This window comes from Harpia harpyja, chromosome 5 (genome assembly GCF_026419915.1).
Source record: "Harpia harpyja isolate bHarHar1 chromosome 5, bHarHar1 primary haplotype, whole genome shotgun sequence".
NCBI classification, from domain to species: domain Eukaryota; kingdom Metazoa; phylum Chordata; class Aves; order Accipitriformes; family Accipitridae; genus Harpia; species Harpia harpyja.
In genome coordinates, this window is record NC_068944.1 from 48,026,617 (window position 1) to 48,051,374 (window position 24,758).

The window sequence follows — 24,758 nt, forward strand, 5'->3', positions numbered from 1 at the left end:
CTGCACGGGGCGGGGCGGTGCTGCTATGCAGATGAAGACAGTCCCCGCCCCGGGGCGTGGGCGGCGGCGCAGCGGGCGGGGCCCGAGGGACGGGGTCAGCAGGCCGCGAGGGCCCTGCCGCCCGTACCGGCAGGCCGCGAGGACCCCGCCGGCTCGGAGCCGCTGGGTCCCCCGTCAGGACCGGCTGCCTTGCCGGGCTCAGGGAAGCCTGCGCTGACCGGCCCGCGTCTCGCCTAGGCGGCGCCTCAGGCTTCCGGTCAGCCCAGAGCCGCGGCGCTGGTGCTGTTCATGCATCAGGCTGCTGTTACCGGGGGGAAAAAGCATTTTTTTTTTGCGTCTTATTTTTGTCGTTATTTGCGTCAGCCCTCCGGACAGCGGGGCCGGTCCCAAGAGGCAGAGGGAAGGGGAACGCGGCTTTGCGCTCCTCTTAATTCATCGGTGCCGCCGTGGTTTCCTCCGCGACGCACCCGTACTTTTAAAAGCCGCGTTTCCTCAGAATTCAGCGTTTACCTTCTCAGCCCCAACCCGCCTGCTCGGCCCCGGCCGGCGGCGCTGTGGCAGCCCGCACCTGTGAGGCCTCTCAAGCGCACCTTCCGGCGGCGTGAGACCGGAGGAAAGCGGGAGGAACTACGCACTACGCGGCCGCCTGCGCCGCTCCTCTTCCGCCCCGCCCGGGACTCTGCCCTCTAACCCCCGCGGGCTGCCCCGCCGAGCTCCCCGGCGCTGGCGGCGGGCGGCCCGGGGCCGGGCCCGCCCCGCCCCGCCGCCAGGTGCGGTGCCGCCGCCCGCGGGCCCAGGAAGTGCCGTCACGGCGTGTGCCGGGCGGGGCGGCGGCTCCTGCGGGCCGGGCCGGTCAGACCGTTCCGTCGGCGGGTGCCGGGCCGGGGCCGCCGCCGCCATGAGCAAGATTTCCAAGTTCTTCAAGGGGGGCGGCTCGGCCGCCTCCAAGGGCCGCGGGGGGCCCTCGCCGCAGGAGGCGCTGGCCCGGCTGCGGGAGACGGAGGAGATGCTCAGCAAGAAGCAGGAGTACCTGGAGACGAGGATCGAGCGGGAGCTGGCGGCAGCCCGGCAGCACGGCACCAAGAACAAGCGAGGTGAGTCCTCGCCTGCCGGCGGCCGGGACCGGGCGGGGCCCCGCTGCCCTCCGCCCGCCGCCGGGGAAGGCCGGGCGCGCCCTGCCGGGCCGGCGGCAGCTGCTTGAGTGTCTTGCGAGGCTTTGAGCCCCAGGCTTCGAAGGCCTCTAGGTGCGGGGCTCCGCTGAGGAGAGGGCGGACTCGCAGGGGCTGTTGCTGGGTCGGGTCTGTGGGCTCCGCAGTGCGTTCCGTGATTCAGCTGTGGACTCTGAGCGGGCGTCACCACGGTGTGCGCAGGCCGGGTAGGACAGGGTGGTGGCTTTGGGTCTTTGGCATCTGTTAGGGTTTAATGCATGGTGGATTCATTATGGTGGGCTGGTAATAGGATGCCGTATTCCTGGCTCATTTGCTGTCTGTGGTTTCCTGTGCGATACTTTTGTTCGCACTTTGCACCGCAGTCGACGTGGGTATCGGCTGGGTGCATGGTGCGCAAAGTACTACTGTTCAACGTGGGAACAGCTTGGGTGTTGAGCATTGGTTGTGCAGATAGCAAAGGAGCTGAAGCATGCGAGGATCTCCTGTCTATTCATGGATGCATTCACATTATCCCCGCTGTGAGGGTTGGAGAACAGGAGGAACAAAGTGATTCGCCTCAAATCACATAGGAAGTACGTGATACCACTAAAAAATGAATTGTAGTTCAGAGCATTAGTGACTACTGGTCTGGGCTGCTGTTAGCTGCAAAGGAGAGGGTACTAAGGGATAATAAGGTCTGGATCCTGCTTGTATTGATGTTGTCATCTCTGGGAAGCAAATGGTGGTAGCCAATGTCTTGGGGGATATACAGGCCTTTGAGAAACAAATTAATTACTTCCTAAAGTCACCTGGAGTCCTGTTTGTCTACTCTGAGCTTTATTTAAAGAAAAATACTTCAAAACAGAAGAAAAACATTTCAAATTAAAGATTTGTGACAACGAGAAAGTAGCTCTTTCATCTGCTCTTTCTGGTGCTTGGTAATTTAAAAAATTAATGCCATATAACTTAGAACTTGTGAGGAGCTGCACATTAAAGGTGTGTTGGTTAGCCCTTTAACGTATTTGTAATACTTTAGCATTTAATAGTTATTAGCAAAAGGCAGATTAACTAAACTAACTTTTAGTTAGAAAGGATTTAAAACCATGGGTCAAGATGGGACAGATTTGAAGGCTGAAACAGTCAGAGGGAGTAAAGCCGGTTCAGCAGCACAGCTGAGCCTGTTGCTCTGCAGCACGGGAGCTGCCAGGGTTGTCCCGGTCCCACGCTTTCTACTCCCCTGGCTTCAACTGGAGTGTCTGTCTTGTCCCCTTGTGCAGGTACTGGCACCTGTGTGCTGGTGCAGTGACCTGGTTCAGGAAGGTGATCCAGCTGAAAACTAATTTGCTGTGGGACGCAGTGACCAGATCACTCCTAGGGCTGGGTTCATTGTGCAAATGCCCAAGCGGCAGGGCTGATGCAAGAAAACAGGCCAGCTCCTGGAAGTTCATCCCAAGCCTGGACTTTGAGCTGGCATGGTTGCAGGAAGAAGCAATGCTTCCTGCCTTGCTCCTGCCCTTGTGCTGCTCCCTTCCTTTCCTCGGCAGAGCTCCCTGAAGGGTGTGTTTCAGAAAGCTGAATGCAGCTGTCAAACATCATGGGTTTTCTTTGGCTGGGTTATGTTTTTTACCCAGTGTAGGTTAAGTTCCACTTCTCCAGTTGACTCAGCAGCTGCACGAGTGCTCGGGCACCTGTGAAAGAGAGGGAGGTGCACAGGCAGGAATGAGTACTTGTTGTTGGGAGAGGGTGGATTTGCTTCTCCTTTAACTCAGCTGGTTGATGCTGGTTTCAGGCGTTTGTTGGCCTTGTGCTTCAGGCATGCAGTGTTTGACAAATGAAGCTTTTCTCCCAGATCTTTGTTTCCACTGCTGTGCTCAGTATGCAATGCCCCGAGTTTTTTGTCTATGCAATTCTGTGTGGAGCCAGGCTGCAAACTGGATTGTTGAGCTGGTCATGGTTAAGAATAACTCCCTTTTATCTTGTCGTTTGCTCGGGGACCTACAGTTAAGGACAGTAAGGAGACAGGAGTAGGGCAAGAAGTGCAGAGTGGGCGTATTTTCATGCCAAAAACGGTTCTAAAGCCAAAATGGGATAGTGTAACTACAGTCAGAGGAGAAACGAGAAACTAACCTTGGTGTGCCAAAGTGCTTGAATTTTGTGGGCTAGTGAGTGAACTTAAATCCCCAATAATACCCCTTCATTTGATATGTCAGTTGTTTTACAGTTTAATTGCTGTTGATATAACAGTGTATTAGCTGGTATACTGTACTATATAGTTCAGAGGGAACCTGCGCTAACCAGTGTCTATTGTAGCATTATGTAAACATACACACAAATGAGAGAATAAAAGTTTTAATCTACATTGCCTTGTTAAAGTGAACGTTTCAAAGGGACCTTGCAGGTAATTTTTAATGTTGTTTTTTCTTAATTGCTTCTGTGGAGAAGCCTATGGAAACTAAAATGGGAGTGTCTGAGACTAGAGCAAGATGTATCTAGATAGAAAATCTATAGAAAATGCACCAAATTAGTGTGATCTCATTTGATTTTTAGGCGCATGAGTTTGAGTCAGTTCTACTGACAGAAGAGAGAGCAGATTCAAGCATCAGCAATTTTTCACAAGTTCAGATGATTCTTGAATGGGTTCATGTGGCATCAGTAAGCTTAACTTGATTTAGAAGCTGTAACACGTTAGCTATGCAAATAGATGTGAAATATCACTTAAATATTTTTGGCTTCTCCTTTATGAATTGAGTATCTCTGCAGTTCCTGTACCTAATCTGAAATGATCTGCACTTCTGGGGTGATACATTTCCAGCATTCTCCATTAATATCTTACTGTAGCTGGACCACTTGTGGGTTTTCAGAACAGCGATGTGTGTTGGAATCCCTCCTGCAGAGGTCATGTCATGATAAGCAGTATTTCTTTTCATGGTTAGCACTGCCTTTTAATCTCTCCCCATTCCAGATACAAAGTCAAGATTTTCTTTTTTTATATCTCTTGCTGTATTTTTGGGGTATCTCAGTTTCAGCCAGTACACAGCTGCCAACTCCATCTGTGAACTGGCCTTTCATCTTCAATATTTTGAAGGTCATACAGGAAAATTTAAAGGACAGAAAGTGATACTGAGTATTTGAGAACTCTGTTTAAAAAGAAATGTCTTCTCTGAAGTGTGCCTGTGCAAGTAACATACATGTGAATGAGTGTTGTTTTAGCCTGCAGTCTTTCACAGATCCTAAAAAATGGCTAAATGAAAAGAATTGTTAAAAGAAGCCATAGCTGCTTTTTTTTTTTTTTTTATTTTAAATCCAGAATAGGATTACATCTTAACCATAAAGAGCCACATAGTACTACTGAGGACAAAACCTATATAGTAAGTTGGAGTAACAGGTAGGCTTTTACAGGTAGATGCTGCTAAACATGTTGTGTGGTACATTTGGGCAGGGTTTATGTAGCTGTGTAGCATTCCTTTTCAGTGACTTAGTTGTAACCAGAATGCTGTTGAAACCAAACAACAATGTTGTGTGTTAATGTGGACAGGGCTGTCATACCTATGGCAGGGTGTATGACAGTTTGGGACTGAGGTTTTCTGGTGGGGAGACAGGAGGAAGCCTTTAGTGTGTCTGTTTTGTGAGTTACAGCTATTCTCTGATCTTCATGATCGTTTCAAGTGTCTTGCCATGAAGTGGAATGATTATAAGTGCATTATTGTTCTTGAATTAGCCCCTCAGTTGTAACTGTATGTGGCTTCCCCTACAAGGTTTTAAGGATTATGAATGTTGATAATGAGTTTACTTAGGTTGGCATGATTTTTATGGCCTCCAGCAGCATTTCTTTTGGTTGTCCCTGGTGTAAGGGAGATCGGAAGTTGTAATCCATTGGTCCCTTGCAGGAGTGAAGGGAGGTTTGTGAACTGTATCCAAGAATGAAATCTAGTATTTTCACAGTGGTTTTATATCTTCTGAAGAAACACTCTTTTCCTTCTTCACCAGTTTCCCCCTGGGAATTTTAAGGATTACTAGACAATGCTTTTATTTCTACTTCAGAAGATGAGATCATCGGTAATTCCTGTACTGATGAGTGTTGGTGGTGGGCTTGACAGGTAAAGGTGGTGTTATCACTGTACTGTCTCTTCATTCTAATCTGTCATGAAACCATGAGGAGGGTGCCACAACTCTTTCTATGTCGCTACTTTTGTTCTTTCCTTTAGAAACCTGGATATTCAGTGTGGCCAGGCTTACTATTGCCTAGCTGGCCATTTCTGCTTCCTTAATAAAGTATCAGCATGGTAGTGATATTGGAAAAATGTCCTTCTGTCTGTTAATAACAGTAGTTCTTTAATATGCATAGTTAAGCTGACATAATAGTCTACTGTCGTTCCAGCCACTTACCTTGAAAATAAAATAAACACTCAGATTAAAAGCAGTGGTTCCTAATCTGAGCTGTATCCTGCTTGCTGGACTCAGAAGTAGAGCACAGGAAACATGCTAAAACCCAGCCAACTGCTAACCACTTTATTATGAAATGCAGGAGTTGAATTGGCTTCTTTGGAGGACAACAGAGATAGTATACGAGATCACTTTTTTCCTGGAGAAGACCTCCACCTCTTCCTGGTTGAAATGGTATTAATTGCACTTGCTTCCTCAGACTATATCCCTGCTTAGACTCTTCCTCCCTGGGCTGTCTTCCTTCTTTGAAACCTTTGGAATGAGCAACAGCCTTTTTCAGTGCCATTCTTAGACCTTCAGTGAAGTAAGTTTGTGTTCTTTGCTCAATTTCTTTATTTTTTGATAGATATGTTCTTCTTCAGTTTGGTTATTATAATTCAGTAGCATTTCTGTGAAGCATTTCAATCTTCTTGTAAGACTTGCACACAATTTTAAAATGCTTGTATGTGCAGTAGAAAAGCACTTAAAAGTTCATGATAATGTGTAAAACAGAAAAATAGATTTCAAATAGCAAGGAAATTCTCATATCATAGCTATAGGAGCTACTAAAACAAAACACTGTGCAATTAAGGACATGCATTTAATATAAATGAGAAATCCTGTAGTGTGGTGTGGGAATTTATTATGGTTGATAAGGAAGGAGTGTGAATTGATTTCCTATGAAGTGCTTTGTTCTGTTAAGTCATTGGTAAAACTAAAGAGAATTAATAAAGATTATATGTTGCACTACAATAACTAGGAAAAGCTGTTTACGAATAGGTGAAGTCACACAGAGTTTAGCTGCTTCTGTGGTTTCTTAATTTGGGTGTGGTTTAATTAAATGTTAATACAGGAACCTTCAGGATTTTGAAAACAACTGCTTTGTGTGTAACTGAGGAAATTCATTTTCTCTCTGAGCAGCCAATAATAACAGCACCATTACAGAGTCCCATTTCTGAAAAACACCGACTGGAAATACTGCCCTGTGGTAGCTACTTACTCCAATTGAAGCCTTTCTGCATCAGCTAGTTAGTGCTCCTCAGTCCACAGGGCTTTAGAGTCCTCTCTGGCACAGCTGGTGTTATGCAGTTTCAGACCATTAAATTTAGCTGGAATCTCTGGCTTCCAAACCTAAGAATCCAGGATCAAATTTTGATTCAACTGAAGCTAAGGAAGGAAGTGGCTGGTGTCCTAACGCTACCAATGATAAGCATAAATAAGTAAGGAAGTAATAAGTAGGTAAAAAGATTATTTGGGATAAGTCAAACCGATGTATTTTGGAATTGCCAATGAGAATTTTACAATTCTCACATTTGCCATTTGCATGACATCATCTGGTGTTCATGCATCTCTTTTAGAATATGCATGATTTTCAGACAATCCCCCAAAACCTGGGAAAAATCTTGCATGTGAATACTGTGATTAATCTGTTGTGATTGTGGTTTGCTGTCCTGAAACATTTTACTGCAGGTGCTAGAAGGCATTGTGTGTATTAGCCAGTGTGAATGCTTGTCCTTGCGCAGCTAATGATGACTGATTTTGACCATGTTGATTCAAGAATTTGTCAAGAAAACACTAAATTTTTTAGTATGTTGTTACCAAAAATCTATGCCACCTCCTTGGAGGAATCCTAACTTCATTTGACAAGTTGTGTACTCCAATGTCAAGGTTCAGTGTTATCGCAGGTAGGCAGTTATTTGCCTAGGACAGCAAGAGTAAGTGCTGCTATTGGTTGAGTTTGGGGGCCTGCAGTGCTGCTGTTGCTTGCTGGCTCTGACCCTGATTTAAAAATTAAATGTAAGATGCAAGGGAAAGGACACAGGTATTAATAGCATTGAAAAAGCAATGGGTTAACTCAGTCTCTTGGTTTTGTTTGGTGTTTTTCTTGCCTGGCACATGTGTAGTTTGGAAAGGACAGTGGTCAGGAAATGCTTGTGGCAAGATTGTGTGTTCCACACCCGTAGGCCAAGATAAAGCCCTTTTCTCGTCCTGCTTGTCATGTGCATTTATTCTGGTAATGATTTACTCTGGGCAAAGTATGCTGCTCACAACTGAGCAAATATAAAAGACTAATCGCAAGGATTTACAAAGATAATGGGGAGCAGCTGGATTTGACTGTGGCTGCGTCTACAAAGTTCTATATGTTTTCAAGTTCTAAGGTTTAAAGATCATGCTCCTAAGTGATTGTAAAAAATAGATGCAGCTGAAAGCCAGAGAAATGTGAGTCCTCCTTTGATCTAACCCACCTGCTTGGTTAGGCCATTTGGGCTTTCCATTGTGCTTGACAGTTTCTGCTGCTGAGACGAAGTTTAGAGAGCGGCATTGGTGGAGCATTGGTTATCATGACAGATCTTCTTACTCTGTCTTCCTTAGTTTTTACTGATGTATTGCAACCTCTTCTTTTCTTTCTTTCCCGTTTCCTCCTTTCTGACTTCTCTCTGACATTTTTCTTTTTCCTCCCCACCTTCCCTGCTTTGCCTGTGTGCACAGGATGGAGTTCAAGATCTCCCGCAGTGGAGGAAGAAGCTGCTCTTCCCTGTGGTGCTAAAAGGAGTTAATCTAAAAGAGGCTTCCCAGCATGTTCATGCAACAGCATGTTGGTGATAAACAGGCTGCTGATCTGGTGTGGTCAAAGTTTGTCTTCCTACTAGTAAGGTAGGAGAGTGAGAATTATAAATTCTGCAGGTTGACTTGGTGCTGAACTACTTATCCTTGCATTTTGCTATATAAAAACACAGTGCACTTTGCCTCTGCTTTCCAGCTGCCTTACAAGCACTGAAGAGAAAAAAGAGATATGAGAAACAGTTGAGTCAAATTGATGGGACGCTGTCGACCATTGAGTTCCAGAGAGAGGCACTGGAAAATTCCCACACCAACACAGAAGTGCTCAAGAATATGGGTTATGCTGCACAAGCTATGAAAAAAGTGCATGAAAATATGTAAGTGCTTTCTAATAGCTTTCAAGTCGAGCTTACTAACCACTTTCAAACTATTTCGCCACAGTCGATTGTATCAAGTCAGGCAGTTTTGACTTCATTTGGGGTTCAGGCATTTAATGTCAGGAATGCTACTGGTGCTGTAATGTTATATTTGGCAGAAAAATATCTTTTCTTAACAGCAAGTCTAGAAGGAAGTCCAGCTAACTAGAGAGAATCTGTGTGGTGCCTGGTTATTTAAGTCTGCCTTGGCAGTAGAGACTGGCCTCTGCCCTTGATTTTTCCAGAAGAAAACTTAGTTGAAGAAATTAAGTGGACTCTTTTCCTCAAAGTCCATAAGCTGGACTGTGTGATTCAAAGTACTCATTAGACCTGAATAAAAGAAAGGGTAATTTTTTTGTGCATGTAGTATTTTTATATGTCCTATATTGTTTCATGAGGCATTTTCCTGCCTGAATAAACAGAGTTAAATCAGAAAGGTTGTTCTGGGAGAACTAAACAGGAACTGAAACAATAATGAAGTTAACAATAAGGGGAAGCTTTTAAATGGGGTATAGTCGTGTTAAGTTCCCCCAGTTCTGGTGAAAGCTTAACATCAAAAAAGATCCATCTATAAAGATGCTCACTTCGGGAAGGAGATGATATCTGCCCAGGGAATGTGACTGTTGGCCGCTAAAGGTACGAGAAGCACAGAGAGGGAGAGACACACAGATGGCTGCAGTTTGACGTTTGTTATAATCCCAAAGTGGAAGAAATTGGACTGACTAAAACACACAGAAGCTTGCCAAGAAACATTAAGGTGTATGTGAGGGAAATTATTCCCTGTGAGTTCTGCTGTTTATACAGCCATGGACATAAAAAGAAAATAGGGTCTGTTCAAGTCTCTCTGAGTCTCTTCTGTAGGATTTGAATGATGTATCTTTAAAAATTTTTCCCATGTTATCTTGCCAGGGACTTGAACAAAATTGATGATTTGATGCAAGATATCACTGAACAGCAAGATGTTGCCCAGGAAATTTCAGACGCTATTTCAAACCGAGCGGCCTTTGCTGATGAGTTTGATGAGGTTAGTACTTCAATAAAGCCTGTGAGTTTTAGCTGTTCAATGACTGCATAGTTACTTTGTTGTGCAGTGGCTTGTTCCAGTGGTTTGTTTCTCAAAAGGTGTGGATGTGAAATTCCTTGATTCTAGTTTACCCTATCTAGGACATTTTATTATTTTATATATACACACACACACGTGTGTATATAAAATAAATAAAATTAATAATATATATAATATAATGAAAATCTATATATGTAAAATACAGAAATATTTTTATTTATATATACATTTTTAAAAAGATAATTTTTAACTGCACTCCTGTAGTTGTTATTCTTATTTGTACCATGGAAGGAAGAGGCCACTAAAACATGTAATTTGTACTGCTCCAAGTGGACACTGAAACATATAATTTTTTGTACTCCAAATAGACATCCGTTTGACTACGTGCATGTTCCTATGCTATGAACTGGCTGCTGTTCACAATTCTGAATGTTTGGACCAGGTTTTTAAGTTCTTTTTTGGTCCTTGGAGGTGCAGGTCCTTTCCCTGTTTTCCAGATTTTCTACAGAATTAGATCCATTAAGTAGAAGTAATTCCTGTTGGAGGCAATAAGGTTTCTTCCTTGAGCACTTTTCTTCTAAAACCCCCACAAGGCATTTAAGACCTTCTGAAAATTTGGTGCAGTAGCTTTCATGCAGTGTCCCTGGAATTGATTTTGTTTATCTAAGCAGGATGTTACTTCTGATCCAACCATGGCTGAGGACTCAGGGGTCAGGTATACTCAAAATTCCTGCAGTCTGTGGAATGCAACTGGGGATCAGGCTCAGGATCACAACCAGTTTGGTTTTGGTTTTTAACTACGTTTTAAAATGACCAAGCACTAGGGATCATTTGAAGAATGCCCTAAAGAATCAAATGGTTCACATTCTCCCCAGCTAATTCATTCCTATGTGCCCAAATGGACAACAAAGAAAAATACATATGCTATATCATATTTGCTTGATTGGGGGCGGGAGGGGAGGTTTCCTTTAACAGTTATAATTTGTTGAAAACGGTAATGATTCTTTGTATTTTGTTTTTCCACTTTTGAGTGTAAATAGACTTTTCAAGAAACATTCAGTCGGTACTGGCACAAGGAATGGGATTTGGCTTGTATAAACTGGGCTTCAAACAACTGAAAAACATACTGCCATCCCAAACAGCTATACAGTGTCACTTACTTTTCATCAGTGCTTAACTTTTAGGAGTCTAGACTTAGTAATCATGTTGTAGATTGACCTGGAAGTTCCTAAGAGGTACTAGTCTAAGTTGATGGGCGTGTTTTCTGTTCTGGGAAAACAAGCCACTGTCACATGGGGCATCATTGTACCAGCACGTGCTTTTTGCATAGGAGCCTAATACTTATAGCACTTGTCCAGTAACTGGGAAACCTGGTTTGCAGGCCACTTAGTGTGAGTGCTAGAATCAATGACTTAATTGCTGGGTTATGAGGTGATTTGTGTTGAAGGATGATATTTAATTTTATTTTTTTGAAGGACAGTTTGACCGCACGCTTTGATTTCCTCTTCACATGTGTGCCATAGGTTTAAAGAGATCATGAAAGCAAGTAATTTCTACTGTTCCAGATAGACACAAAAACATAAGGGTACTTTCTCCCTGGGTTGACACAGTGTATGTCATGAAGAATGCAAAAAAGCTTGTCCCACCTGAGTAGGATGCTTGCTGGGAGGGGTGACCCTTGCCTGGACTGCTTCTGATAATCAAATGCAAAATACGCACATTTCAGTGGACAAAGCCTGGAACCTGAGAGTTCACCTCTGCAATCTTTTTGGCCTAGGTTCAAGATGAGAAAGGGCATTTGTTATTGCTGTTGCAGTACTCCACAGCCTAGTTGTAGAGCAATGCCTGAGTTGTGGGGAAACAAGGTAAATCCATACTTGAGGATTAGAAGAACTTGAAAGTTGGGTCTCCCACTTCAAGAGCAAATGTTCTAGCCATTACACTATTATGTTAAAAGTGTTGGGGTCATGATCACTGTTTCCTTCACTTTTTTTTTTTTTTTAAGACCCTGTTGTGGCTGACACACCTCTTAATTGTTTACTTGTTCAGCACAGGTTGGTAAGGACTAATTTGGTGTGGGGGAGTGTAAGATGACCATCTAGAGGTCTTCAGAAAATACCTGTTTCCATTGACTTTACAACAACTTAGATACTAACTTTGTAAGAAGCTTGTATTCACACCACTGACTGAGGCACTTAAAGTAAAGACACATTTGCACCTCAGCTAAATGGCTAAGTTAGACATGAGGCCCCAACTTGCACATTTCTTTGAGACATCAGCTGTCAATTGAACATCATCAGGTGTAGACTTGACGCTGAAATTTTTAGATGATATCATAGTATTTGTACTGTGAACTAGGTCAGGTAGGCAAACTGTAGTCTTTTTTTGGCCTTAAAAATATAAAAAGTGAGAAAGTAAGTCTAGGAAGGCCTGTGATGGCTATGTAATTATTGTTTTAATTTCCACATTGGTGATAAGCAAGGTATAAATGTGTAGGCAAAGCCCATTTCAATACCTAGTAGATCTCACTTTGCTGCAGCTGCTTTGTCCCCAGCCACTTTTGCTCATTGTTTCTTTTTAAACCATTTTATCAACGTGGCAAATGTCCATTTCTCTACAAATATGTAATATTTAGCTCCCTTTCTCTGGGAAACTCCAGCCAAAGAATTTCAGCTTTTTTTAAAAGTGTGTAGCCTTTTTATTTTTAGTATTATACAAGTGGATTAGGTCATCTGTCCAAATCAGCTTCTGCAGCTAAAAGCCCAAGAGTGTTATGTGCTTCAAGAGTAAATAACAAGATCCAGGACAGCTCTGATTCCAGTGCTGAAATCGTATATCATCCTGGACTTGTGTGATAGGGCAGAAGCATAATGTGTAATGACAGTCTACCTTATAACCAGTGGAAGCTGTTTGCTTTTTAAAATGGGAGAAATTGCACATTAAAATTAGAATCCATTAAGGAGTACAGGAACAAACCTGAGCAAAGCAGAGGGACATTTTCCTCCCCCACCTCTGTTTGCCTTTTTGATGAGTACTACAATGCCATCAGTTTTCTTTCTAATTTTATTCCTTGTCCTGTTTCTGACTTCCATTGTCCTTTCAACTTTCAGTTAAGGTTTATTGTTATTGCCCACACTTAGTAAAAATTACACTTGTGATATGCTGCTTTTGGTATTTGTTTTCAGGTGTAAACTGTTTTTTCAGTAGTGTTTTGCTTCATGGTCATTAAATGTGCCCTTGCCTGAGATCACTGTCAGAACAATGAATTTGCAAATAATGTTTTCCTTGAATTTAGGATGAGTTGATGGCAGAATTAGAAGAACTGGAGCAAGAAGAATTAAACAAGGGAATGAGAGATGTCAGACTGCCAAGTGTTCCATCCACATCGCTGCCTTCTCGCCCTGGTAAATTGCTTGCTTGCCATTTTACGTTTCTCATGATTAAGGCATGCTTGAGTAGGAGGAGAGGAAGAGAGAGCTCCAGATATGTATTTAACTGTGCTTTAACCTTTAAAGTATTATAGGTTCCTTTTCTTATTTTTGTATCTGTTTATCAGAAGAAGCAGAGTGGAATTCTGGTTTGCTGTATGAAAGCATTTAGGATCAAATTCTATGTAGATTGGGGGAGGCAAACTCAGGGAACTTGACTTTGCACATGTGATAATGCATCTCCTGCTGAAATGTAGTGAGATCACTGAGGAATGGGAAGACCTTTTTTTCTCTTTTTGGCAATTAAATCCTTAGTCTTTTTTAATTAGAGTCTGACCTAGATTCATAATGTTTGCGTCACAAAGATTCAGCTTTGTAGGGTAGTGGTTTGATATTTGCCACTGGTATTTTAATTAGAAATGAAGGAGGCAGCAGGAAGTACACATTTAAAGAAATACTGTCATTCCTTTGTTTTCCTTCCACAGAACAGACTTATTCCTGGCATTAAGCGGTAGTCTTATTTTTCTGTAGTTCTGCCCTGTTCATTTTGAATTAAGCCAGAGACAGCCAACTTTTAACTGTACCTTTTACCGTGTCCCTGTTGTCCTCTCTCAGCTGAAAGACTTGCTGTGTACTAATGCTGGTAAAAGAGTATAAATATTTGGTGGCAAGGGCAGCACACATGTAGCACAGGTTGTTTATGGTGCATTCTGCTGCAGAACAGGTTACCTAGACTAGATCAGCTCAGCTCAGAGACTCTCATGTGTTTTGGCAGACAGCACTTAAACCACTGAGAAGCAGTTTAAAATGTTCAGTCTGGGATTGTTGCCTCATTTACTAGTCAATTGCAGAATAGCTAGTAAAAAAATGGACTTAGGAGAACCCAGTGCAAATTGCAGTCTGGGCATTTATGGCTTGTTCATACATCCTCTTCCAGATCCAGCTGTGCCAGTTGACTTTTTTATTGAACCCAGGCCATCTCCATGTGCTTCTCACTATCTTAATTTGCTACTTCATCTATCTGTATGACTGTTTCAGGCAAAATTAGCTGGTTACATTTGTACAGTTTAAGGCCTTGCAAAACTGGCTTATCTTTTATGAAACTGGATGCTTACTGTTACACAGCAATGGCAAAATAAGAACAACAGTTAATGGTTCTATAATGCTTCTAATGGGAGATGCGAGTTGCCCTCCAGATTTTAGAGATGGGGAAAGAGATGGAGCAAGGCATAGTGACTTTCCCCAGTTGCACAGTAAACCAGTGGCACTTGCCTCTAGAGTAGGGACTGGACCCCTGGTCTCCCATGTCTTCTTCCCACCTTTAGTCCCTAGAGGTGGTAGCTGCAGCCCCTCTCAAGACTGTGGCTCCTGGCTGTACGGCCGCCACAGGCAGGAGCCAGCTGGTGCTGTAAACGTACACACAAGGGTATTGCACCCAGTAACAGTGTTCCACTGATATTTGGAGGAATGCAGATCCTGACGTGCACAGCCCACAGATGGAGTCAGCCTGAGGTTGAACCTGGGCTCTAGGGCATGCAGTTTGTAGGTCAGTGAATGAAGACTATTTGGGTGAGGTTTTAGTTCAGCGAATGCGAAAGATGTGTGATAGGAGATTTGGGTAAAAAAAGGAGAGACGAAGTGTGTGTGGGACCTGGTACAGAGCTGGGAATTGCTGTTGCTGTGACCACAGCAGTTAAGTGATGTCAGGTGAGCAAAGATAAGTTCAGGAGTTTCTCTATCCCCTTTAATAGATGACAGCTGTCATTAAAATGGGGTGAGTCTGTTTGGAGGCTGGACCTGCACATGCAGAACCCTTGAGCACTATTTGGAAAGGTAGCAGGATGCACAGCCGGCCAGGGGTAGGTCACTTGTGCCTGCTCAAGTGGCAGTGAGAGAACTGGCAGCATTCTGTGGATGCTTGCTCTCTGTGACAGCTTTTAGAGATTAAAAGGTATTTTCTGTGGGAGTTGTTCAGTAGGAGTTGCATCAGACCTATATTGTTAACCTCAGGGTTATATGGTGAGATAATGGTGGGGTAAAATAGTCACATCTCTCATCAGCTTCATTACTGCGTTACCTTTGTTTAGCTTGCTACTCAGTAAATTGATCAGAGATCTTCAAACTGAAAAGCACTATGCAAGTCCTCATGCTAACAAATAAAATGGTTCTGACTGTTACATTAGTTGGTGGTTATTGTTAATCTCTCTTTCTCTGCAGCATCGACCAGGAAGAGAGCAGAGGATGAAGATGAAATGAAGCAGCTGGCTGCCTGGGCTTCATAAGAGCATGGTCTTTTTATAACGCTGAACATTATAGTGCAGATGTAAAGTGCTGTAATGCTGTTTTATAACTGTACCTATTTAGTGTGGTTGCATTTCATACAGGCTGGGTTTTTTATGGCCAATCTTGCTAAGAATAGTGTTACTATTTGTTACTACAAAACTAGTTTAAAAACAAACAAACAAAAAAATGCAATAGTTGCCAAAACCTCCAAGCATCAAAGTTTTTTCAGCCTTGGCCAGAGATTTGTTTTGTTATTAGTATCAGTTTTTATTAGGTAGTGTCTTACTATATCTGGCTGGTTTGTAAAACCTGTGTGCCTCACTTATGCACACAGCTGGATTCATTGTTGAAATGAAAAAGTCAAATAAGTCCTCAAGGCCCTATCCTAGAGGGTTATTTGATTCAGACTATTTGAATATTAGCAAAACAGCTTTATATGTGTCCTGACTTGCAAGTTCCTTTGAGCTCAAGAGCTAATAGCCATTCATTTGGGCATGGAGATTTAAACAGTCTGCCTGGAGCAACTTACAGTATCCTAGATATTAAGAGGAGACTCTTCTGTAGGGTTTTTGAAGTGGGATAGGTTTTTTGTTTTGTTTTAACTTTGGCCAGAATATCCCGTGTACTTCTATAGGTCACCTTGAATCATATTTTGAACTATTTCCAATTCAGTTAAACAACAGTTTTACAGTGATTGGGGAAAATGAAATGTCCAAGTTCTTACAGATCCCTGCCAAACAAAACTGATTTCCGCTAATACTGTCAGAAATCCAGAAGAGATCTGACCTTCCTGTGTTGTCCTCCACAGTGTATTTCTAGGGTGAGTCTTTACTTTGTATTCTAATACCCATCCTCAAAGGAATTAGTAACATATTTTTTTGATAATACAATTTCAAAATAATTTTGATTTCTGAGCATTCGGTGGTTCTCTCTTACTCAGTTTCTGAACAGAAATAATACCAGCATGTTGTATTTGAAATGCTTTTTAACCCTGGTTAAAAGCTGGTTCTGGATTACTTGTAAAGTTGATATGTAATTGTCCAACTGACAGCTTTTTAGCTTACGGAGCAAATGCCACTCTGAGTGCTAAACTACTACATACATAGGGAAATCCCTATTCAAATACAAACCAAAAATTAAATAGGCTGCTTTGTGCTAACAAATTTTATTAAATAAGACTTAAGCTCTATGCTAGTAGCCTGCTGTCAATCACCAGGAAATAGTAAAACACTGTGGAGTTCCTAGGGTTGTGGGAAGCAGAGTCACATTGATCTAGGTTTCTTGTTTTCAAATTAATTTAAATTTACTGATGATTGAACCACTTGGGGAATAGTGGGAGACTTGGTTTCTGTAGATCTATAGCAGCAGAAGATTGACCCCTTCTCCTGTGGGCTTTAGGCTGTGATTTGCCGGGTGTTCAGCTTTGATAGGCTACAATAGGCTTCAGCTTATTGGAATTTAGGTTAAGCATAAGTTAATATGTGTTTCTGGACATGGCGTGCTGGCGTGCTCAGAACCTTTCAAGTTGAGTTCCGTGGATGAAACCCAAAATTTACAAACCCTGTGGAGAGATTCAGTTTTTCAGGACTTTTTCATTCTCTGTAGTGGAATTGCTTTTGGTCTGCATCCACGTGAAAGGAGAATCAAGCCTTGCCACTTTACTTGAGATAAATTTCCTACTGGAAAAAATTAAGCACGTTAATTCTGTCCCAAAGTTTGGAGGTACCAGGAAAATTGTCCCTTTATGTTGAGAGTAGAGAAAACCTGGAACTATTCAATGTGTGTTCTCAAAACAAAACAAAACAAAAATTGAAGAACTGCTTTAAATTTAAGAACAGCCTTATATTTAAAAATACATGTTGAACTCTCAATAGGAAACCAAACACTAACAAAATGTTACTTAGTTTTAATGCTTGCTGAAATTCAGGATGAGATGCCAGCTGTAAGCAGGCATATTTAATAAAATAACAAATATTCTGAGTTATTTAGAATCCATTTGCTAACCCTTTTGTCTGGAATCCTGTTTTCAAGGCATGCAGTCTATGCAAGTCCCTGAATTGGGTACAGAAAGTATTAGCGTACACTGTTTGCATCACTGTGCAAGGCTGGCCATGCATGTGGACACATCTGGTATTTCTAAATGTGAGGCCATGCCAACATAGTCCCATGCTTAGCTTGGAAAAGCTGACTTCTAGCATCTGTTCTTGGTCGAATTAGTAGTTTTCCAATACTTGGCACTTACATAGTAATTGGCATATTTAAAGTGCTCTACAACCTAACCAAAAGGGTCTCTAAGCTTCCAGTTTGAAACTGAAGTGATTTTTCAGTCTGCTTTAGAATATGTGGACCTGCTGTTCTTGTGCAAGAACTTTCCATATGAACACCCTGCAGGGGAGAAGAAATCCTATGGAAGGTCATCTCCTTTGCAAGCTAGTGGCTGACTGCTGACCTCCAGTAATGTTTTGGCCAAGTGTTGATCCTGGGAAGCTTCAGGTGTCTTCAGATTATTGATTTCAGACCAGGCACTTCAGGAACAAAATTTGTGAAGGGTGAAGAAAAGAAACTGGTTATTTGGGTGAATTTCTCTAAAACCTTGTGTGTAGTGGCTGGTGATTCTGGAGGACAGAGTTACATACCAGTTCACAGGCTAGGACGTGTGTGGTTGGTGAAGCTATGCTCGGAGATACTATAGTCATGTACACAAACCAAAATACAGTATGGACCTCTAGAACTGGAGTGCTTGTTGCTATGTTTGTTTGGGAGACAGTAGGTGACTGGTTTTCTTCAAAAGCAAAGGGGTTCTAGGGATTTAATTCAGCTGAGGAGGTGGCTCTTTCCTGTGTAAATTCAGATAATGCTGGGACAAATGGCTCTTCCTTTTTTGAACATATGTCTCTCTTCATGCCAAGATGGTATTTGTTTAGTATGTAAGCAGACGAGAGTGTATAGTGTCAACATGTTATTGCAAATGTACTCTCTATTACTGGAACATATTTTACACGAGGTGTGTGGAAGCAGATGGTGTACTATAGCTGACTTCCTTTCTTGTTTCTTATTTATTCTGAGAATGTTTTCTCCTCTTAACAGACTTGGACATTTTTAATCTGTGTAGCTTTTAAAGGGGGAAAGTACATTAATAAAGTGAAAAGAATTAATATATATATGCTGTAAATAAATATTTTGGTGTCATATTTGTGCTGTATGACTGCGTTAAATTTATTTTCCTATCAGGCAAACCTGTAAGTACTCTCCTTACACTGTCATTAGGATACAGTGCTCCTTAGAGGATGTGAGGATATTTTGAAAGATTTTTGACATATTAGTCTTTCAACATCAGGTTAGAATTCAACTGTTCTTCAAGGTTGATTTAGTTTAAAAAAGAAGAAAGCAGTATATGCTATGGTGTTTGGACTGCATTCCTTTGCGCTTAACTGTTGTGTTGCAAGAGATTCTTTTGTTTTAATGTGTCCAAAATACCTACTTTTTCCTCCCACCCCTGCAAAGATTTCTTCATTGTTTGAGAAATGTGTGGATTTCACTTTCCAGGCCTTAGTTGAAAGGAAGAATGGTCAGGTCTTTTTAAACATGAAGATGACAAATTCCTGTAGGCAAGGATAAATTACAACAAATAAAATAATGAATTTTTTTCATGCATCTCATTAGAATCTCCTTAAAGTAAGTATGTGTATTTTATGTATGCACACACATGTATATTTACACATATGTATAAAGTGTTGGAGCAAAGATTTAAGACTGTCATTCATTATCTGGTCTGGAAAGGGTTCAATTGCTTGGGCAGCTTGTCTTTGCCTCTTTGTGAAGCCTAAAGACTTCATCACAAAATGTCAAGGAACTGTTCTGGTACATACACATGCCTGCTGTGTATACAGCTGCTGGGGGCAGGAGGGGAGGTTGAGGGGGGTGGAAGAAGAAGATGGACATGTACGGGACTATTTCTGATCAGAAAATCTCACAGTTTTATATGATGTAGTGCCTAAATTTCTTAATGATGTAATTTTTTTTTAGAAACATTAAGGAGGCAGCTTTACTCTCAAAAAAAATTACGTAACAACAGGGACTAGCTTGAACATCTAAAGAAATGCCAGCTATCACCAGTCTAATCTTACATAGCTGTCATATTTTGTCACGTCTGACCCCATTGCAGAGACCGCTGCAAGACCCACCATCGTAGCACTGTTTGGTCAGATGTATATTGTAAGGAAATCCTGCCCAGTTCATGTGACTGATCATGGTTTAAGTGGTTTATTGTTTTGTTATCAATGAGTAATTAACTGGCCCTCGCTGAACTATATATATGCTTTGGGATCCTTATTTGCAGTGCAACAGATAAAGCTAGCCAATATAGTTATGAAATGTTAATATGTGCCTAGAAATTTCTAAACATCCTTGTATAACTAGGATGGCTGTGTCTGGCAGGGTCACGCAGGCTCCTCTGCTGCCCTGCTCCCCTCTTCTGCACACTACACATCCTCGTGTTTTTGTGTTTTGCTTGCATGTCTGCTTAGCTGACTTTCTGCCCCCTGCAACTAAAAGTCTCCTGGTAATAGAGTTGATCGTTCTCTTCCTCTTTACTGAGATGAGCTTTGAGCAAACGCCCTGTCAAGACAGTTTGGGCATCCCACTCCCCCAACCCCTTTACACCCTCTCCCTGTGCTATCTCACCAGCCAGTGTTACTCCAGCTGTTTTTAAGGCAGCAGGGCTGTGTAGGTCCCCACTCAGCTGGCTTTCTCACAGAGGAGGCATCTGATTCTCCTAGACTTGAATGGCAACGTATGTCTACGTTGAGGATCTGGGGTTTGTAAGTGAGCTAAGTTTAATGAAATGGGTGGGAGGCTAATTGGTCTGAGCTAGCAGTCTTTTCCCATGTAGGTAATGAGTCTCGATGCCTCTCATTGGTATGACATCAGCTTTCAAAGATGTACTGTCTTACTGGGTGAGGCGTGTTTTGTAGGTTCGAACAGGATTTATGTGGACCCTCCTCCACCCTGAGTTTAGCACCCTTTCCTCAAAAAATAAAATGTGCACTTCGGAAGGAATGTAACTCTTAAGATATATTTAACATGTAAATATGTTCAGATGTATTATCTTTACTTTTGTGATTGGATTCAGCTTACCAAAGGGACCTTGGTGCAGCTGCAGAACTAACTGAAGTCAGCTAGGACTGCCTATGTATAGGCATACGCACGGTTTCTGTATTACCCTATACCTCCCTATTGTATATATCCTGTACGTAGGCAGGGTTGTTGAAGTGCCCGGTGCACTGATGTTTGTGCCAAGCAGCAGCGATGAGCTCTATCAGCGGCAGGGCTTGGACTCTGCGGACCTCCAGGAGGAGCTCTGGATTCAGCGTACAGCAAGAAACTCCAGCGGGCTCAGAAAGCTGTGATTTTCATACAGGACGTGGTTCCAGTCTTACTGCTCATGCTGGAGGGAAGAGGGCCTACTTGGAAGTGCCGCTCAAAAAGCGGGTGGGGGAACCCTTCCACTCCCCCCCCCCCCCCAAATCCCCACTTTTTCAAAGCTAAAATGCTCTTTTAAATACTAACCCACCTTCCCAGCTGCTTTTCTGGCCTCTGTCTCTTCTCTTACCTTCCCCTGTCTATGGCCACCTTGGCACCCAACTTGGTTCCCTGCTCTGGACTTGCAAATATGCAGGACAGCAGCACCTCAGAAGCAGGCCTTCATGCGGAACTTTATCAGCCCTCTCCTTACACACTCACATCATGACAAACTGGAGCTAAGACAAAGATTAAATCAGTTAAAAGTACCCATTTTCAAAGAGAAGTTCAGCCCAGCATGATGACTTCTTAACCTCTTTAACACTGGTTCAGCGAATTTTGCTTTGCAGTAACCAGCTGCGAGCTGGATATCATTGCACCACGCTGAGGACACTGAACTGTGAAGAGGGATTTCTTGGTCAAGTCTGTGCCTCTCAGCCCTTGCTAGGGTTCAGGGCATCATGTCGTTGTGTGGTAATGTCAGTGCTACATTAGGTTAGGTGGGAACATGGGGGACATGTCCATAGGAAGGTATTGCAACTGTTGATTTTGAGGCTGTTGAGGATGTTCAAGTGTAGCATTAATCACTTTTTTATTTATTGAGGATTTGGATCTTAAAAGGTAATTTTACCAAGAAGGAGAGGTCTTATTCGTCAAAGGAAATTCAGTCTGAACTGACACATGGAGCAGATTGGCCCCATTTTCAGGACTGGCTACACAGTAGAGCTGAATTGGGTTTGGGCGCTTTGTCCACTAAGGAACAAAGTCTGCAGCCCCATTAGTTGTTCTAGGGCTGTGTCTACGTGTAACTTGGGTCGTTTATTGAGCTCTCCGGAACAATCGTTGCGACGCTTGAAGAAGTATCGCTATACTCTGGAGCATCTCATGTATCCCTCTTCAGGTACTGTAAGAGTACCTGAAGTAAGGCATTGCAAAACGTTCCTCCTGAAAGAAGAAAATAGGCTGGAAAGAAGAAACCATAATAGGTGAATCTCAAGAACAAGGAGAATAAATCATATAGATAATGCTTTGATTCACCATGCTTTGCAAACGTTCTTTTTACACTGCACAAGCAAGAGCTTGAGAGAAAAAGCCCTTCAGAGCTTCTGCAACAAGAGGCTATTAGAGTGTCTTGGCTAAGCTAGAAATGGTGGCAAGTGGCAAATACCAAATCCAGTCACAAGAGCAGGTTAAAAAAAAATGCTGCCTTTGGTTCAGGTAATTTCTGCTAAACCAAAAATAAATACAGTGGAAACCCCACATGGATGCACAAGTAAAATGGATTATGTTACCAGTGACCTTCCTGTGGCTGTAATGAAAAGTTTCAGAAGTTAATAGCTGAATGTGGGTAGCAGAGACCACCTCATACTTCTCAGGTTAAAACCTGAAACACCTCCCAATGCTTTGCAAGCTCTGTCAGCAAAATGTGTCTAATCGATTTAGTTTCCTGAGCTAGAAAAAAAAAATCCTCCTGCACGGACCAAGAAATTTCAGAAAAGGTTTGTAATAGCACTAACCTGATGAGAGATCTTATCTATATGTTGTATCAGACACTTGTGGTTGAACACAAAGGGGTTTATTTCACAAAGATGACAATAGGAGAAAAAAAAATGATGGGGGAAAATAAGTAGTCAAGACATTCATTTATGTAGGCTGAGAATCTGTCTAGAGCACATACTGTGTCTGAATAAACTGAAATCTGAGCCAACAGCTGCTTCACCAGAGCAGAACAGAGCAGCCTCTTTGTTGAGAGAAGAGATCCTGTGCTCTGACCTTTGGATGATCACGAGTCTTGTGTAACTCACATCATTTGAGAAGTGAAAGCTGTTGGTCTTTCCGTGGTTTTCTAGACTCAGAAATGAAACACATAGCTCACAGAAGATGTTGGTAGTTGACTACAGCATGGCGACAGCAAAGATAGAGAAAAGTAATTATTCGCACATGTTCTGTTTCTCAGGTTAACTCACAGCAAGGCTGAGCTTAATTTTTCATTGTTACATATTCATAACACATTACTTTGTACATTAATTTTGCAACACTCTCAACTTATTTTTTTAATTGCCTATTTAAGTAGGGACGATTGAGTCAGATCTGACTGGTGTGAGATGAAAAAGCAGTGATCTCCACAAGAAGCTGGCTTATCTGGGCTCTTCTTTTACATGTAAGCAGAAACAACACCTCTATAGGCACATCGACATCTTACTGAATGGCTGATTTTACTGTTTTTCAAAAGATTACATAGAATGAGACAGTTTTCTCATCTGCCTCTTCCCATGCAAGTTACAATCCCCTTGCCCAACTCAAATCTAAAAAGAATCACATGATGTTTTTGTTAGTTTTACATTATCCTACAAGCTATGCTGCAAGGTTTCTAAATCAAGACACAAAAAATAAACTTCTCCGGACAAGACTTTCCCTAAATGTACAAAGCCGTAATAGGGTAGATCTCTTGCCCGATGCCTCTGCTTATCCCTGTAACAGGCATATTTATATGACAGAATGAGGCGGAAAGGGAGACACCTTCACATCACAAACTATCCACCCCATAACCTGGTTATCAGAAATGCTGAGAACACCTAGGAAAGAGCCACAGGAAATTTGGGAGGAGAGATCCTGTAGAAGGTTTGCCACATGTTGCAACTGCTTCCTAAACCACATTTATTTATTTATTTATCTCTCTATTTATTTATTTTTCAAACATGCAAAGCAGTAATGAGATCTTTAAAGGTCAGTGCACAACCTTCTCCCAATAGGCACTTGCCAGATGAGCAATGTTTGACAAACCTACATTAACTGCCAAACACATGATCAGCATTTCATAGTCATCCTCAACATTTCCATAAGCCAGCTGTGGCAGCTGAGGTTTCTTCTAGATGAAAAGCATTAATCCACAGGGGGTTCAGAGAGCAGAGGCTTGTTTCCCCACCATATTAATGCAGGCATCCTACTGTTTTCAGTTTGAACTGGTAGAAGAAAGGAGTATTATAAAATCTAGAAGCAGCTAATAATTTACGAGCAAGGATATTTAGACCTACTTGAAACCCAGTTGAGATATCCAGGACACAGTTCCTGTATTATACAGACAGGATTCTCACTGGATCAGCGAATCATCTAATTTTAACCTGCTGACAAGTCTATGGGATCAGCAGTAACACTAAGACTACACCAACTGACTTACTGTGCAATTAGGGTGAATCATATAATTGCTTTCTTCCTCATTTTCTCTATTTGCAAAGCAGAGGGAAATACAATACCTATCTCTCAGATACAAAGTGGGAGCAAATTCATTATTTGGAGAGCACCTTGACGATCCTTGAGTCACAGGAGTGCTGAGTACATATCAGCAAGCATTTAGGATCTCCATGAAGAGCTTAAAAGGGTAAAAAGAGGAAAGATCCCCATGAAGACTGTGTTGAAACCCATGTACTCCTGAAGGCTTAACAAAGGGTTGTGGAGAACCTGCTGACTTCCCTTAAGACAGATGAGACTCAGCCAGTGCTGGGAGTTGAGCCCAGAATCCCATTTATTAGGCCAGTGCTTTAATCAGATGAGCCACAACGCCTGCTGGCAGGCAGGACCCACGCTGATGCTTTCTGCACTGTGGGGGATGATCTCTTCTCTGACGATGCATGTTCCTGTCTCCTAAAGACGAAGGGTTCAGCTTTGGCTAGCAGTGACAGCACTTTTGAGGACTGGACTGAAATTACTGCTCAAGGTCACTACTCCCAAGTCTCCTCTTTCTCCAGAGCCACACTGCCCTGCTTGCAGTTTGGGATCTTTACAAGCAATACCAGAAAACTCCAGCCTGGGCTGGTGCCCCGTGATATCCTTGGTGAGACAGAAAAGGCACAAGTCACACAAACAGGGACAGGCAGAGGGTGTGGATCTGGGTTACACACGAGACAAATGCGTTGCA

At 42.4% G+C, this 24,758-nt stretch overlaps 1 protein-coding gene across 1 annotated transcript; it reads left to right on the forward strand.

Annotated features, from left to right (window-relative positions):
• The first annotated feature begins 247 nt into the window (after positions 1 to 247).
• Positions 248 to 18,513, forward strand: CHMP4C (charged multivesicular body protein 4C). The gene is made up of 5 exons (XM_052787252.1): positions 248 to 1,094; positions 8,332 to 8,509; positions 9,458 to 9,572; positions 12,907 to 13,015; positions 15,257 to 18,513. The coding sequence occupies exons 1-5, from the start codon at positions 899 to 901 to the stop codon at positions 15,319 to 15,321; spliced, it is 663 nt and encodes a 220-aa protein (XP_052643212.1). The 5' UTR covers positions 248 to 898; the 3' UTR covers positions 15,322 to 18,513.
• The last annotated feature ends 6,245 nt before the right edge of the window (positions 18,514 to 24,758 follow it).